This window comes from Meriones unguiculatus, chromosome 5, assembly GCF_030254825.1.
Source record: "Meriones unguiculatus strain TT.TT164.6M chromosome 5, Bangor_MerUng_6.1, whole genome shotgun sequence".
Classification (NCBI taxonomy): domain Eukaryota; kingdom Metazoa; phylum Chordata; class Mammalia; order Rodentia; family Muridae; genus Meriones; species Meriones unguiculatus.
In genome coordinates this window covers 128,270,420-128,287,453 of record NC_083353.1, presented here as the reverse complement: position 1 = coordinate 128,287,453, position 17,034 = coordinate 128,270,420, and the positions used below count along the sequence as shown (strand labels likewise).

The window sequence follows — 17,034 nt, the reverse complement described above, 5'->3', positions numbered from 1 at the left end:
TATTATTGGAATTTAAGTGAAATAGCAACATGAGTAAATGCTTGGTAAAATGTCAGTGTTTTTAAAATGCGTCAACTTCTGACCTTTTCTATTTGGAATGCAGCAATCAAAACCGATAAACAGGAAGCAGCCTGGAAGATACCACCTGGACAGCTATGAGCAAGCACGACGGCTTCGGCCGGCAGAGACAGAAGATATCGCGATAAAGGTTAGTTTATCTCTTAGGTTCTTACACGGCTAGAAGCATTTACGTTACTCTCTAGGCTGAAGTCTGTGACAGGGTCCTAAATGTCTCTTCAGAGATTCTTCACCATGACCACAGGCCTGACAGTAAAGTGTAGTCTGCTGAGTTTATCATCTATTTTGTTTGTTTGTCTTTGTTCAAAAACTTTGTTCAAAAACTGGCTGTCCTGGAAATAGCTCTGTAGACCAGGCTGGCCTCGAACTCAGAGATCTGCCCGCTTCCTGAGTACTGGGATTACAGGTGTGTGCCACCATTGCCCAGTTGAGTTTATTCTTCTACCAGAAACTAGTGTTCCACCCCTTCCTGTAGTACTCACATATAAACTGACTCACAGAAAACACTAGTATTATATTATAAATAGATTTGTTTTAAAGGAAAAGCTAGTTGTTCCATGACACTATTCCTAGCAGAACAAATGTCTACTCACCACAGTTAGGAAACTAATGTAAGAACACCGTTAAAGCCCAACTTGATGAACCAATAAGTTTATTGAAGCTATTTACAGGAGTATGGGTGAGAGGTTACTTACAGAGCATGGGTGATTCAAATCTACATCCATCCCAGAATGGGTGATGACTCAGGAAAGCTGGAGCACAGGGTCTCTCTACACAGATTATAGGGAGCCTGACAGATGAGAGAGTCTCCTCCTCAGTCTTTACTGGTTATATAATACTAGAGATGGATTGGTATTGCGAATCTTGTAAGTTTCAGATACTTTTTGATCCTTGTGAGTAGTTTATTGCCTAACTCTCAGGGAGTCTCCATTTTGAAGTTCCTGAGTCTTGACAAGCTTCCCTGCAGAATGTTTTGTCTGGGAGGAGATTGGTACCAACACAAATACTGGTACTGTAGGGCTTCATTGAGGGTCTCCTGCTCCATGCCGTTTCTGATATAATTTCAAACGTGGCCTTTAGACTTTCTTCAGCCTCGTGTGCCTAGGTAGAACTTAGGTAGAAATGGCAGCCTTGGGAGCGCATCTGGGGACTTGTGGCTGGGAAAATCCCAGGGAGAGGTCAATGACAAGCAGGCTCCAGGACAGAGCTCCTGGACACTGAAGCACCAGAGTTCTAAAACATTTCCCTTTCAGAAACCCCCTTTTCCAGGTCCCCAAAACTTCCCAGGCCAGTCCAGGATGGTGGGGTTCAGTATCTGGCCTGTGAGAAGTGTGTGGCTACTTGTTTATGGGTGAACATACGTGTTCCGGGCTCTTATTTGGAGGGTTCAGACCTTTTTTTTTTCCTCTCACACACTTGGATGAAGCTGTGGCATCTTCAGTCACTTCCTGTAAGAGGTCTTCAGAGACCTCTTGGTCATGTCCTCACCTTCAGTGGTGATGTCAGCACTGGCTTTCTTTTCTGCTACATGCCAAGTAAATATAATTCTTTTTTTTTTTTTTTAATTTTTCATCAATTACACTTTATTCATTCTGCATCCCTCCATAAGCCCCTCCCTCCTCCCATCCCAATCCCACCCTCCCTCCTCCCTCTGCTTGCATGCCACTCCCCAAGTCCACTAATAGGGGAGGTTCTCCTCTCCTTTCTGATCTTAGTCTGTCAGTTCACATCAAAAGTGGCTGTATTGTCCTCTACTGTGGCCTGGTAAGGCTGCTCCCCCCCACCCAGAGGGAGGTGATCAAAGAGCAGGCCAATCAGATTATGTCAGAGGCAGGATGGACATCAGAAGAAGAAAACAGGAAACAACCTAGGAACCTACCACAGAGGGCCTCTGAAAGCCTCTGCCCTTCAGACTATCAAAGCAGATGCTGAGCCTGATGGGCAACTGTTGGGCAGAGTGAACGGAATTTTAGGTAAGAACTGGGAAATAGTAAGAGCTGGAGAGGACAGGGTCTCCACAAGGAGAGCAACAGAACAAGAAAATTTGAACATAGGGAACTTCCCAGAGACTCATACTCCAACCAAGGACTATTCATGGAGATAACCTAGAACCCCTGCACAGATGTAGCCCAGGGCAGTTCAGAGTCCAATTGGGTTACATAGTAATGTGAAATATAATTCTTTTTAATTAAAAAAGATGTATGCATTTACTTATTTGTTATTTTTATGTGTATATGTATTGCCTGCCTGCATTTATGTGTAGTGTGTGTGTGTGTGTGCACCTGAGCACAGGTGCTGTAGGAGGGAGAACAGTAAACTCTCTGACCCACCTCTCCAGCTTCATGCTTGCTGTTTCTCATTTATACCGCTAAACACTCAGATTCGGTTCTGCCCCTGCGCTGTATCTTGCGTTACAGTTTTGAGCTTCAGAAAGGAGCTGTCCTCCAGTTATTCACTGGGAGCACAAGTCTAACTTAATTCCTATATTCTTATTTTCTAGGTGACAAATGGCTACTTCTCGTGGGGCAGTGGCTTAGCCACATTATCCAATATCGACATTCGAATTCCAACAGGTAAGGTTCATTGCTTAAGGGTGTTCATGTTTGCCCAAGATAATTAAGTACAATAAAAAGTGAAAAAAAGCTTTATTTATGTTTAGTTAGTTTCCATGTCTTGTGTGTGTGACTATGTGCATACATCTTGGCATGTGTTTGTATGTGTTTGTATGTGTTTGTGGGGGGGTGAAGCTGAGGTCTGGAACCTTCATCAATCAGTTGTTCACATTACTGAGTGAAGCAGCACCTCTCAGTTAAACTCAGAGCTCTGTGATCTGGCAAGTCTGGCTGGCTGGCTGGCTCTGGAAATGCCCTGGCCTCGTCTTCCGGGCTGACTGGAATTGGAGCTAGGGTAAGAAGCTCATCTGGCACTTACTTGGGCTCTGGTGTTCTGAGATCTGGTCCCCACAATCTTAACCACTGGCCTATCTCCCATCTGCCCCATCAGAGGAGTCTTTTAGATAGAACCACACATTTCTATTGCTTATGCGTACCAGGTTCCTGACGAGAAAACTGTGCCACTGAGAACAGGAAATTATAAAACTGACTGTCATTAGAACTCTCTGTCTTTGGACAAGTTGTTCACTGCTCACTCAGCCATTTGCGGTATTTAAGGAGCCGGGTTGTTGGTTTCTCTTTGTCTTTGAGAGCAACGTCAAAGAAAGGCTGTGTGAGAGCATCCAAGGCCTCGAGACCTGAGGACACTTGCAAGTACTGCGGGATGCCCACCTGATCACTTTACAGGCCTATTGATTTGCTCACCGTGAAGTTTTATGGAGATATTGAATATTTCATTTTGAGTTTCTTTGAGATAATATTTTCATTAATTCTTTCAGAAAGCTATAACAGTGTATTTTGTTCATTTTCACCTCCATTTTCCAACTCTACCTTCACGTTCTTACTCCCCTAACTGAGTTTTTGTCTTCCATTTTAAACTCATCAAACACAGTTTCTGTTGGTCAGCTGCTCTTGGCCATGGGGCCTACTTTGAAGTATGGTTGATCTACCAGGGTTCACGCCAGTAAATAAAACTGACTTCCCCTCCCCCAGCAGCTATCAAATGCCAACAGCTCCTCAGTCAGTACTGGGGTTTCATGTCCACCTTTCCACCCCCTGCTCAGACTTTTGTCTGGCTGGAGTTTCTACAGGTCTTGTGCATGCTGTCATAACCTCTGCAGGTTCATATATGCCCCTGTACTGTTGCTTTCAGGAAACACCTATTCCTTGAAGTCATCCAGCACCTAATGTCTCTTACAGTCTTTCTATCTCCGAGAGTTTGGGTCAAACATAGGCCTTTGATGCCTTCATGGTGGTCAAACTTAATATATAGCTACTTCCAAAAGTTTTTTTTTATTCTTCTTTTAGTTTGTAAACTTTTTGGGAACACCATACCATGAGATATCCTACCACATATTAGAGTGGTATAATATTGAACAGGTATTGAAGCATTTTGGAAATTCTACACCCATTAAACAACAATTCTCCCACAGTTCCTCTATCCACTGGCAACTACCTTTGCTGTCTTTGCTTCTGTGAGTTTGGCTATTATAAATCACATTCATGGACTCATGTAGCATTTTATCTTCTTTTTCCTACTTAGGATACTCCCTAGGTTCACCTATGTTGCTGAAAACACTAGAATTTTCTTCTGTTATAGATGAACATTTCAAGACATGGCTTCTTTTCATACCTGTCAGTGGATATTGGGTTATTTCTATCTGCTTTGATGTTGGGAAAATGCTGCAGTGCATGTGCAAGTGTAGATGTCTTTTACTGTCTGAATTTTAATTATTTTGTACAGACACTCAGAGGATGTTTTCAACAGACCATATATTCGTTCTGTAGTTAATATTTGAGTCACTAAGATACTGTTTTCCATACTAAATTCTCACTTTATATCTTTCTGTTATTGAGTTGTAGGTAATTCTTGTGTAGTTTGAGTATTAATTCTGATAATAAATATCAGAATGTTTTCTGTCATTTTTCTTCTCTGTTCATCATTTTCTTTGCTGTCCTATTCATATTTTGAGGTATTCCTATGTTGCTGTTTTGTTTGATTGACTGTTGTATTTTTGTTGTTGGTGGTGTTTTCATTTAAAATCCAAAAAAATTCACTGCCAAGATCAAGATGAATTTCTTCCTCTGTCCTTTCTTTGAGGGTTTTGGAGCTTCCTGTGTGTTAGGTCTTCCATCACTGTGAGATGACTTTGGTGTGCCGTAGAACATAACAGTCAAATCTTACTCTTTTGCAAGCAAACATTCAGTTTGCCCATCATACTTGTTCCTTCCCCACTGTGTGATCTCGAAACTCCTTTGGCAGATTAGGTGACTATAAATACGTGGGTTTAGTTCTGGGCTCTTGATTCTGTTCCATCTCCCAACGTGTCAGTACCACACAGATCATAGCGGCTTTGTAGTGTATTGCTTATGTAATGTGTCTTTGTCATTCTGAGGAAGATTCCATTAAACCTGTAGATTGTGTTGGGAAGCATGGACATTTAATCACATTGGTTTGTCAAACACGTAAACCTGCGGTGTGTTTTCATTCCACTCTCTGTTTACAGGCATTTTATCACTGTTTTATAGCTCTTACTGTGAAGCACTTCTTTGGTTAAGTTTTATTTCTGTATTTTGATGTGCTAACAACCAATTACCCAAGAAGGAAATTAAGAAAATAATAGCATTTATAGTAGCACCAAAAATAACAAGATATGTAGGGATAGTCACAATACTTTTATTTAAAATGTTTGAATAACTAGATAAAAATATTTGCTCAACCTCTGTGCAATGGTCAGTAGCTTGGGTATTTTCTAGCATCCTTGGAGGTCAAAGTGAGAAATTAAAGAGTGCTAATAACAGCCCAAATCACTTTCATCCCAACTACCAATTTTTGTCATAATTGACCTTTTACTGTGTTCATTTACTCGTGAAAGTAAAAACTAACATTGATGGTTTAAGAAGTTATTTCTTTTATTTGTTAGTCACGTCAGCTGTTTCCCATTTAAAAATTAATAAAGCATGGTCTACAATGTGGCTCAGTTGGCAGAATCAGAAGGATCAGAAAGTCATAGCAACTTTGAGGACAGCCCAGGCTACATGGATCTTCGCTAAAGAAAATTTAAAATAATAAGTCAAGACCCATATGCTTTATTTTTCTTTTGTTTTGCAAAAAGCAGGAGCTATTTACTTCACTGCTTGAAATCAAATTGGACTAGAGATCACAACATTAGACCTGTCTAAATATTTTGAAATTTCATCTTGTTATAGATTTTTTTAAAGACTTATTTTGTTATTTATTTTGGTGATTTTTTTTCTTTTGCTTTTAGAGTTTGAGATGGGATCTTTCTATGTGGTTCTTGCTGGCCCAGAACTTGCACTATAGACCAGGCTGGCCTTGAGCTTGCCTCACTCTTGCAAGAACTTGCAGTGTAGACCAGGCTGGCCTTGAGGTACACCAATCATCTTTCCAGCTGTCTGTGTGCCTAGTGCTAAGAATCTCAGTATATCCCTATGGCTGGGTTTTAGTTTCAGTTGCTGAGTGAGGTCATTCTCGTCTTCCTGTCTTCTGCTCTGTTTCTCTAGGTCAGTTAACCATGATTGTGGGCCAAGTGGGATGTGGGAAATCGTCTCTTCTCCTGGCCGTCCTTGGTGAGATGCAGACCCTGGAAGGGAAAGTTTACTGGAGCAAGTAAGTATGTCTGTTCTCCTTTCCTCTCTTGTGATAAACACTCAGACCAAAAGCAACTGGGAGGGAATGATTCGGCCTGCATGCGCGAGTCACTGTCCATCACTGAAGACAGTCAGGGCAGGAGGTCAAGGAGGAGCTTGTGGCACAGACCACAGAGGAAGGTGGCTTGCTGGCTCACCTAGTTCATGCTTAGTGAGCTCTCCTCTAGAGCTCTGAGCCACACGCCAGGGGATGGCGACGCCCACATGTGCTGAGTCTATCTATACTAATTACCTATGAAGACAGTCTCTCACAGACTCGCCCATAGATCGGTCTCATCTAGACAATCCTTTAATAGAGGAGTGACTCTAGTGTCAAGCTAACAATTGGTGCGCTCTAAGACAGTGCTTTAAACTGGTTTCTGTTTTGTCCCACAACTAAAAATATTCCAAGGGAAGACTAGAACAATAGTTCTCCTTGTCATGAGCCATAGAATCTCTGAAATATATAAAGACATAAACATTAAAAAAAATCACAACACTAGCAAAAACCAGTAGAAACCTTAAATGTCATAAAAATTATAAAATAATTCACTGTGACAATTTATAATAGTATTAACTAGTGCGTGCTAAGAGGTTGAGGTGGTGAAGATAATTTTTTAAACGTAAATAGGGAACACTCAAAATTAATTCTGTGATAAAATGTTATTGAAAGCTTACATTATTTATAAAGCAGATTATCAAGGGTTCAATGTTCAGGTAACAAACATCAAATGATCTTTTCTAAAGTCTTTGTAAAAGACTGAAAAGCAACAATTTCTCTCCAACTTAATGTAAGCCAGACACTATAGGTACAGAGGAATGTGTGGGTAGGACAGTCTAATGTACTGTGCAGCTTGAAAAGATGGGAAGAGGCAGGTACCAGGCCTGGTCCTCCTTCAGGTGCTGAGACGCTGAAAGAAGGGCTTGCAAAGAGCAAGCGCCTCAGTGGACACTAAGGGAGGTCACTAGCCCAGGGGAGTGATGCAGGGGGTCTTCAGAGCATGTTGAAGTAATGAAGTGATATTGGACTACACAAGTATAGAACTGCGTACTGAAGAGCAAACCAGGTTTACTTACTTTGGGCAACTTAGTTGATTTCTCATAGGCAACCTGTGAAGGGACTAGCTGTAACTTTTGTCAAACAAACAGAAAGCAAATAAATAGGAGTGCTGTCTAGGAGTTCGCATCCACGTACGATTCTTCCCCATGAACATAGCAATGTCAGGAGACATACTTGGGAACCATGTTGCTGTTGTTCTGGTTGCTACAGACCAGAGATATGTGCTAAGCCAGCTGAGATGCACCGTGAATCCCCACAACCAAGAATCATCCTGCCACATGGGCAATTGTCCCAAAGGTGAGCAGGCTTGCTGTACAAGGCCTAGTTTTGGACAAGTTCCACACAACAAAGCCAGCTGTTCTTGTGCCCAGGCTTCTCTGAGGGAATAAAGGTTGCTTCTGGGCTCTTTAGAATACACATCAGGAGAAAGGAGTGTTTGGCTTTGAAATCCGACCTAGTACTCTTGTCTGCAGTATCACTGGCAAAAGAAGGAAGCTGAGCGAAGTTGTGTGTCTGTTTTGTCTGCGTTGGATAAATCTGGAAGGCAGTAGCCATGAAACCATTTGCTCACACTCAGATGACAGCTCAGGAAACAATCGCTCTTCAGTTTGGTGTTGGTCAGCGCAGTCAGATACTAAGCCATCACAATCAGACACTTGGTTTTCACTTAGCTTTGTTTTACTGAAACTGAAATGGAAAGAATGTGAGATAGTGAAGGGGAAATCTAAATGTCTCCTTCCCACACCTCCAGCGAGTTCCAATCTGCTCTTCTCTGGTGCTTAATTTTCTGGGCCGGCACTCCAGTTGAGTCAGTATGACTTTGGGCATTACCATTCTTCACTATTATAATTTGTTTAACAAATAAACAACATGGCAATGTGGAAACACATTTTGTAATTTAAATTGTTTATTTGTGCTCCAGAGCATGAAGACTGTGCATATTCCATCTTATTATATAAAAACAAAAAGTATATTGCTGGAAATGGTGATAAAGGAGTCAAGAATGAAATTAAAATGCAGACAATAACCCTTGGATACATTTTTACATATTTTGGACCATGGCGTGCATGTGTCCACTCACTAATAATTTTTAGACATGGCATCCTTAAGCACACTGGACACTCTTTATGCATTTCCTCACCCTGGCTCCTGGACATCCTGGACACTTGATGCTGCACTGATGTTTCCGGATTCAGATGACTTCCATGTTGAGTTTCCAGTAAAGCTTGCAGTCTGGTTCTTTCTCCTCACAAGAGTGCGATAAGACACAGTGGCCCATGTCTGTAGTCCCAGTCCCCAGGATGATGAGGAAGGAGGAGCATGAGATGTCATCTTAAAAAGCAGCCCCAAACACCCACTGAAAAGGTCACTCCTCTCTGTTGATCTCCTACATTTCTTTTTCTTAGCCAGTTTGCTCAGTGTAGTGTTTTTCAGGATTCAGCCCTTCTCTCTTCTGTACTTCCCAGGTCATCACACATCCTCCCAAAACTTCAGTTCCCACTCCCTGCTCCTGGTCTTTTGTTCTCTTGTAAATAAATTAGAATTGTTAGAACCATTTTCTGATCATTTTTGAAAGTAATAAGGGGATGGAAGCTGGAACTTTGTTTTCTAACACGTGTGTCAAGATGGTAAATCATCCCAAATTCTTTATTTGCTACCTGGATCTCCCCTGGGCTTTAAATTCTGCTTCATGGCCAAGGTCATTTGGAAATTCCCCAGGCACCTCGAACTAAATGCAGTTGACGCTAAAACCTCTGTTGTGTCCATCACAGGCATTTCCTCCCTGTATCTGTTGTCTCTTGCTCCTCCATCTTCCCTCTTACCAAATTTGAAAGGCTAGGGAGCTGGATGCTTGTCTTCATTGCTCATCGCTGCTCTCCCACGGACACTGCCTTCACTGTTCTGACAGCCCCCGGAGGTTTCTGCCTCTCCTCCCTCCCACTCCTCCCAGTTCCTATGTTCCACTGGAGTGCGGGCTTCTCAGCTGAACCTCTGTAGAATAACAGTTCACTGTGGTTCTTGAGCCCTTCACCATCTCGCTACTTCTTTTTGTGGATCTTACGCCCACTGCATATGCCATGTTTAAGCCATATGGCATTTACCCCGTTCTTTGTCCAAGCAGCATAACTCATGGGCATATTCTATGCCTTTTTTTCTGGCTTCAAGGTCTCCTGGCTTTTTCTTCCCATGACATCAGCTCCATTGCTAATTCCTTTGTCTGCGGCTGTGGGGAAATACCTGACAAAATCATCTTATTGAAGAAAGGAATTGTGGAGGCTTTCTTTTCTTTGAGTTTAAGAGTACAGAGTTTAAGAGTACAGTCCGCCATGACTGGGAGGCATGGTGGCAGGAGCAGGTTGCAGCTGGACACGCTGCTTGTGCACTCTGGAGGCCAAGGAGTCATGAGTGCTACTCTTCAATGCTTTCTTCCTCCCTTTCAGCCCAGGACCTCAGCCGATGGGATGCTGCTTCTCACTTTTAGAGTGGATCTTCCCTCCTCAGTTAAAACTTTCTGAAAACCCTCTGACAGACATCTCAGAAATATGTTTCTAGGGAGATTCTCTGCCCATTTTGATTCTACTTGTTGTGCTCTGACAACAGTGAGGCACCATGCAAAATGGGATAGAAGCTTCATTTTCATGGTGTCTCTAGAAGGCTCAGCAAGAAGAGGTGACCAAAAATATATCTTAAGTTTAATTGTCTGTTGGTTTTGTGTGGAAGATGCATATGCCCCAACACTGGTGTGGAGTTCAGAGAACAACTTAAGGGTGTCTCTCCCTCTGCCAAATGGGTCTTAGTCCACCAAGCTTGGCTGCCAGGACTTTGCCAACCGTTCATCCCCCCAGTTCCAATAAGTATTTTATTGATATTGAAACTGGTAGGAATTTAATCAGTCATTATTTGGATAAGCTAATGGTTTCCAATGTCTCCAGCATGGGCTGACGTACCCAGTCATATGGAAGGCATTTCCACGTGGTTGAACACTACACAAAGGAGCACACTAACTTCCAACACATCTGCTTTTTTCCCCCACAGATGACTTAAATAATGTTACTACTAAAACGTTAAGTTCAAATGTCTTGGTATCTATGGGAAATGCAGTGTTTTTGTATTTTTTATATGAATTATTTAAACCAGGGATATTTACAGAGAGCCTTTTTTATTGGTGTGGTATTTTATTAGTCTGGTATTTAATGGTATTATGTCTCTTTGCTTCTACTAAACATCCTAACATGTCTTCAGCAATGTGTAATAGTGGAATTAACTCTTAACAGTTCTGAGACAAATTTATTATCTAGGCAATGTAATTAGATACATTTTTCCCAAACAAAACAAAACCACAGGTCACTGTATAAAATAAATAGTATCTATTTTGGATCAAATCAATTGAGTAAAGCTATTAAATACAGATCTTTCAAAATAATAGAATTCAGGCGAGCCCAAATGCTTCAAAATTCAAATACAAAATATTGACCTTCAAGTGTCTTTCATAATGAAAGTCTAACTACACACAATCTGTCCAGTCCCACCTAGACAAGACTCTCCCCACTCCATAGTTGTGTTCAGATGTTGTAGTTTGAGCCTGCTGCAGGTCTGGCTTTCTTACACTATGCTCACAGGGAGACATCTGGGCTTTGTGTGCCTTCCATGTTTAGATTCTCAAGGGATTCCATCTGTCTCAGGGTAATGAATGAGAACTTTAAATAGATTAAAATCAAATTTTAATGAGATGAAGAAGGAAATGCAGAACTGCAGGCAACTGTGTTTTAGGGAAATTACTCAAGTTTCCAGAGCTAATGGAAGCAAAACTGGACATATGGAGATACCTGGGCCTTTCCCTCCTCTGGAATTTTCCCACTCGTGAGGATGACAGAAAAGAGGAAAATAGTTGATCTGGTTTGTCTTTGAAATAAATTGAATATTTCTGATGTTTGCTTATCTCATGCCTGATTTACACACATGTCCTTTCATGGCTGCACTATATCATTAATGAACATTGTTTGCCGTACTTACAGTGTAAATGAATCAGAGCCTTCTTTTGAAGCAACCCGAAGGTATTATTTTTCTTTTCACCCAAGTTTAATAAGAATAACTTTCTCCCTCAGTCTTTAATCCCTTTCCCCAATTGTCCTCTTCATTCTGATGGTGTACAGTCATTTTTCAAATGCCTACCCTATTTCCAACAGCAGTGGTTCACAAAGTATTAATATGTCCAGCAGGTCCTGTAATCCCGGCACTGTAAACCATGAGGCAGGAGGATGGGCTTGATTTCTAAGCCATTCCACGTTATACACCAAGCTCTTATCTAGCCCAGGCTATAGTGATAGTCTGTCTCAACAAACAAAAAAGAAAAAGGAATTAATTTGCCAAACAAATGGCTCATTGTGTCAACTGTTTCTGTCTCAGTGGGTCACGTGTCTTGCAAATTTTGCTGAAAATCAAACTGCCTTTAAGAAAGGAGCTTGAGGGCTCATTAAATAAAAACTAAGAATGCATGCGTTGATTACATGTCAAAACGTCTGAATATTGAGATAGAGAGCCCAGTGCTTAGCTACTCAAAACAAAACAAAACCAAAACCCAAAATGTAAAGAAGCTCTGGGTTTAATCCTTAATATCAAAAGGTCCTCCCCAGACTAAGGGGAAAGGGCAGGTAGACATGTCAGACCTGGGGACCAACCACTGCTTTCCCGCTTACGTGATTATCTCAAAGATGACTGTCACACTACAGTTTCACGCCCTCAGAAGCCCTAAGACGCCCTGCTTCCCAATGGCCAGTCAGCTGGCCTCAATTCTTCCTCTTAACCTTCCTTCTCCGTTAACTGTAATCCCGTCATTGTAACCAACATATCATGAACTAACCATGGAAGCCTGACTTTGAAGCTCATCCACTCCCTTCCCCAGCCCGGTGCCCTTATCTTCTACCTCCTCAGCTCATGTGTATTTTGAAATGATTGCATCATTTAATGTATAAGCATCTGGTAACATTTGTAAGCTAAAGAATTAGAAAAGAGAGGGAGGATTTATCAGTTTTATTTATTTTCACTTTTTGGTCTTTCCCTTAAAATTTTTTTTCTTAAAATTTTTTATTAGTTCTTTGAGAATTTCATGCAATTTATTGTGATCATATCCATCCCTCTCCCAACTCCTCTCTTTAAAAATATTTTATATGTTTCAAATATGGAACTTAAATGTATAGTTTCAACATTGAAATAGACTCCTATAGTTATCATTCATTTTGAAATATTATATAATACCTATGACCTTAAAATATATTTATGTAATGAAGCCACAAATGGATACTCTAATTCTAGTTTCAATTCATGTTTCTTAAAGATCACTATAAAAATATCTACTGTTGCATAAAGTGAGTTTAATAAAGCTGAAACATCTGTGGCTACTAAAGAGAGTGAATTATTAATAACCTTTTAATCTCAAGTTAGAAAAGAAATTTTCTCCTAGCAGTTTATAACATTAAACACTTCATTAGCTCAGGAGACTAAAATCTTACTCATCACATGGCATTTTAATTGAATCTAGATCCCTGCAGTTTAAGTGGCTTATTTGATAATTGCCTTCTGAGATCGGTGGCCTTGGCCTTCTCTTTCAGTTGTCCACTCCTGTGTCTGATATATTCTCTCAGCTCTCGTTGCCCTTCGTCATACAGAAATGCCACCCTCAGTCCTTTGTGTAACCTGTCTTGTGTTTGTCTCCTCCCAGCCGAAGCAGGTATTCTGTGGCGTATGCCGCCCAGAAGCCCTGGCTTCTGAACGCTACCGTCGAGGAAAATATCACTTTTGGAAGTCCTTTCAACAGACAGAGGTAACTTTGAATGTATATGTTTTACAACTGATATGATTGCATGTGATCCATGAGTTTGGTCCAGTTCGCTTCTTGAGAAGTAATGGCTCAAAACTAAAGATGGGGAAGGAGAGGAAGAGCCGCAGGGAGGAAGGGAAAGGGTGGAAGAAAGGGGAGGGCAGAGGATGTGAGGGGACAGAGAGGAGGGGAGGAGACTGGTTATGGTCAGAGAGTATAACACACTTGGGGGAACATCTGTATTTTAAAAGACCCTGAATATCATTTCTCCCAAAGGTACAAAGCTGTCACCGATGCCTGCTCTCTTCAGCCAGATATTGATTTGTTACCATTTGGAGACCAAACTGAAATTGGAGAAAGGGTGAGCTATGAGTAGTTGAACTAAGCAATGCAAGAGAGTCAAGAAAAGTTGCCTGCTTGTCTTTCACCCTCAGAAAAGCGTAGTGAAGTCTGGGGCTTAGAAGTTTCATGTTGTCCCAGGGACAAGCACCAAGATGTAGGGCACCGTTTGCTACCACTGTCCCTATGCACCCACTGAGATACTACCGTGCATGTCATCTTGTGTTAGACACTCAGGGCTGGTGGCAGTGTGGGGGTCGGGGAGAGTGAACCACCATCACTGGCTTTGACCAGGAATACTTTTGCCTACTGATCCTGCTGAGTTTAATTGCTTTGGAAACTAAGGTTGCATCTGACAATTTCTTCCAATCTCATGCATTTGTTAAAGTGTAATTTGTCCTTACACACTCCTATTTTATGTTGACAACATGCTGTCCTGGGCAGCTGAAAACATCTAGACTGCCATCTTTAACACACTAATGATTCACAAAAAGTGTAGCCCTTATAGGCCCAAAGCTCTCCTGGGCAAAAGGTTAATGTGTGTTGTCTACTGTGGAAACAATAGTGTCATGGGGAGTTTTGTCCTCTACACAACCTGCAGATACCATGGCTAAATAACTGAGAAATTTTCCAAGTGCAGTCAGTTTCAGCTGTTCATGATTTGCGATCTTCTCATTGACCATTCTCTGTTGCAGCATCGTGTCTTATCTAAGAGAGGTAGCTTCATGTCTGAGGCTTAGAGTCCGCATGTGTAAAATGAGAGCAAGCCTGATCTATTGCACCTGCTATGAGAAATAAAGAAAACTGTAAAGCCGCATACACACACAAGCTAGGTACACACCATGTGCTAAGTTATTGTGGATTAGTATTTCACCACAAAAGATTATTCTTGTGGAGTGCATTTGGCATAATTAATAATATCAAATTATAGAGGTGTGTGTGTGTGTGTGTGTGTGTGTGTGTGTGTGTGTGTGTGTGTGTTGAGAGCTGGAGAGATGGTAGGAGACCCAAGTCCAATCTGACCACCCATCTGAGGTAGCTTAAAACCCCCTACAACTCCGGCTCCAAGGGATCAGACTTCCTCTTCTGACAGCAGGCATCGTACACTCATGTGCTCGCATGTACACACAGGAAAACACATGTACACATGATTAAAAATGAAATAGAAATCTCTGAAAAGAGGTATGTGTCGAAGTACAGACAATGTAGAAAAAAAACATTTGGAATTGCTTGGCTTTGGTGTTTAGCAAGGGTGTTGGTTAGTAATGCTTTGGTACAGCAAAGCTCTCAATCAGCATGAAAGGTCAGACACTACTGACATACATCAAACATTGGCACTGAAGAGAATTACTAGCTATGTTAAAAAGAACTTTAGAGATACTTATATTTCAGAGGTAATCTTTACCACCAGGTCCCTTATTAGTGGAGAAAATGGCTGTTTCTGCTGTTTCCTTTGCAGGGCATCAACCTGAGTGGCGGTCAGAGGCAGAGAATCTGTGTGGCACGGGCACTCTACCAAAACACTAACATTGTCTTCTTGGTGAGAAAATGAGCTCTAACCGCATTTATAATTTGTTTTTTTTTTTCTCCCCTTTGGACAAATGGGTCTTTAAAATTACAAGTTGGATAACTGAAGGAAAGCTGGTTTAATTTGTGGAATTACAGAGTACAGAGTGAGTAAATCCTCACAGCGCAATTTAACATATCAACAAACAAAACAGAGTTGGTGGATCGGGTTGGTGTTCATGAAATTACAGTGAAAATCACTGAGGCACTCTAAGCAGTGTCTCTTTAAATTTCCTTTCATCTACTTATTCATTTTTTGTGTGAAGGGGAGGCAGTCCTTGCTTGCCATGGTACATGTATGGAGATCAGAGGACAGATCGACAAGTTGGTTCTCTCCACTTAATATCTGGGTCCCAAGGATCTGACTCAGGTGGTCAAGCTTGGTGACAATGATCATTAGCATCTGAAACAATTTACTGGAAGATAACGGTTCATCTGGGTTTCTGGACAAGGAGAATCTTTAATGAGAGAGTGTGGGTGGTATTGGGTTATTTGGCAGGATCTGCTCTTTTGTATTTCATGGCAAACTGATAAGTGTCAGAAAATAGATTGTTGGTGGACATAGGGGCATTTAAACAGATATTCCTTTCCAATGGTGTGCAGCTCAGGCTGTAGATAGCAGTTATCTATGATGATTTACTCAACATGAACCCGTGTCTTGAAGATACTGCAGATGGTTTTCATGTTGGTTGCATTAGTTGTAAGTTTGATCTGGTTTAGTTTTTACAGGAGGTACAGGCCAAAATAACAGCATAAAGAGTGGGAATTTTAGAGTTCATCAGAGAATGTAAACATGTCCCTCTCCTATGATACTGCTAATCTTTATTTGTAAATCTGCTCATAGAGGCTTTAGACATTCAGTCCCCTGTATCTCTTGAAACTTCAAAATGCAAGCTGTTTTTAGAGTTTCCTGCTGAATTTGAAACCATTTGGGATAGAAGAAGAATCTAGATATATTGGAATTCTTTCAGGTTAATCCTGATTAACATAGGTAATGGTGTCACCCACTGTGGGCTGGGTCCTCCCATACCAATTATTTTTATCAAAACAATTCCCCACAGACCTGCTTGTGGGCCAGCCTGATTTATACATCCCACCACACTGAAATTCTTTTCCCAGGAGATTGATACTATATTACTTAACACTATATTAGAAACAAATAAGCACACATTAATTCATTGACTATAAAAGATATTTAATCAAGACTGAATAGATCAGACACGGTCACTCATGCTTGTAATTCCAGAACTTGGGAGAATAAAATAGAAGGGTTGGTATAGGTATGATACATCCTGGACCCAAATGGGACTCTGTCACCAAACAAAAGCACCAAAGGGGCTTGTACAGATGTATATGTAAGCAATGAAGAATGGACATTTATTGAATTTACAATTTCACATTTGTTTTTTTGCTTTCTTTGGGAGGAAAACAAATTGAGTCACGAAGCATGTTTTCCAACCCACCCTATGTCAGTTGTGATTAGACTGTCTAAAAGGTTGCATCTGATTTTGACACTAAGTTGTCCCAGCAGCAAGTCATGGCATGTATGTGGTAACAGTCATTGCCAATACCTTTTACATCCATGGTAGTTCTAAGCATGGTATACATGCTAGTTCACTTACTTCACATGCTAAACACTTGGTTTTTGAATTGTTGTTATTACTGACTTTTATTGATAAAAACAGTAGGTCTTTGGAGAGGCTTATTCAAGGTCATATCAAACTTACTACAGCAAGAATATAGATTCCGGGGGTTTGATTTCATAGCTTGTGTTTTTTCCTAGTCCTGGGACTGAATGCATACCTTTGCACATGCTAGGCAAGTGCTCTACCAATGAGCTGTATCCTCAATCTTTATTTTGAGACAAACCCTTACCAAGTTACTCAAGTTGGCTTTGTACTTACTCTACG

The 17,034-nt window shown here is 41.1% G+C and overlaps 1 protein-coding gene across 7 annotated transcripts in view; it reads left to right on the top strand.

The window, feature by feature from the left end:
- The window catches only part of Abcc9 (ATP binding cassette subfamily C member 9), a 111,120-nt gene that overhangs the window by 44,469 nt on the left and 49,617 nt on the right, over positions 1–17,034 (top strand). For 5 of the 7 annotated variants that reach the window (XM_060384429.1, XM_060384424.1, XM_060384426.1 and 2 more), the window contains 7 exons: positions 104–208; positions 2,579–2,651; positions 6,216–6,321; positions 11,418–11,456; positions 13,121–13,222; positions 13,496–13,580; positions 15,018–15,098. In XM_060384429.1, the coding sequence (XP_060240412.1) occupies positions 104–208; positions 2,579–2,651; positions 6,216–6,321; positions 11,418–11,456; positions 13,121–13,222; positions 13,496–13,580; positions 15,018–15,098 (591 nt within the window). The remainder of the gene's footprint in view (positions 1–103; positions 209–2,578; positions 2,652–6,215; positions 6,322–11,417; positions 11,457–13,120; positions 13,223–13,495; positions 13,581–15,017; positions 15,099–17,034) is intronic. The other 2 variants (XM_060384427.1, XM_060384428.1) reach the window with 1 other exon arrangement.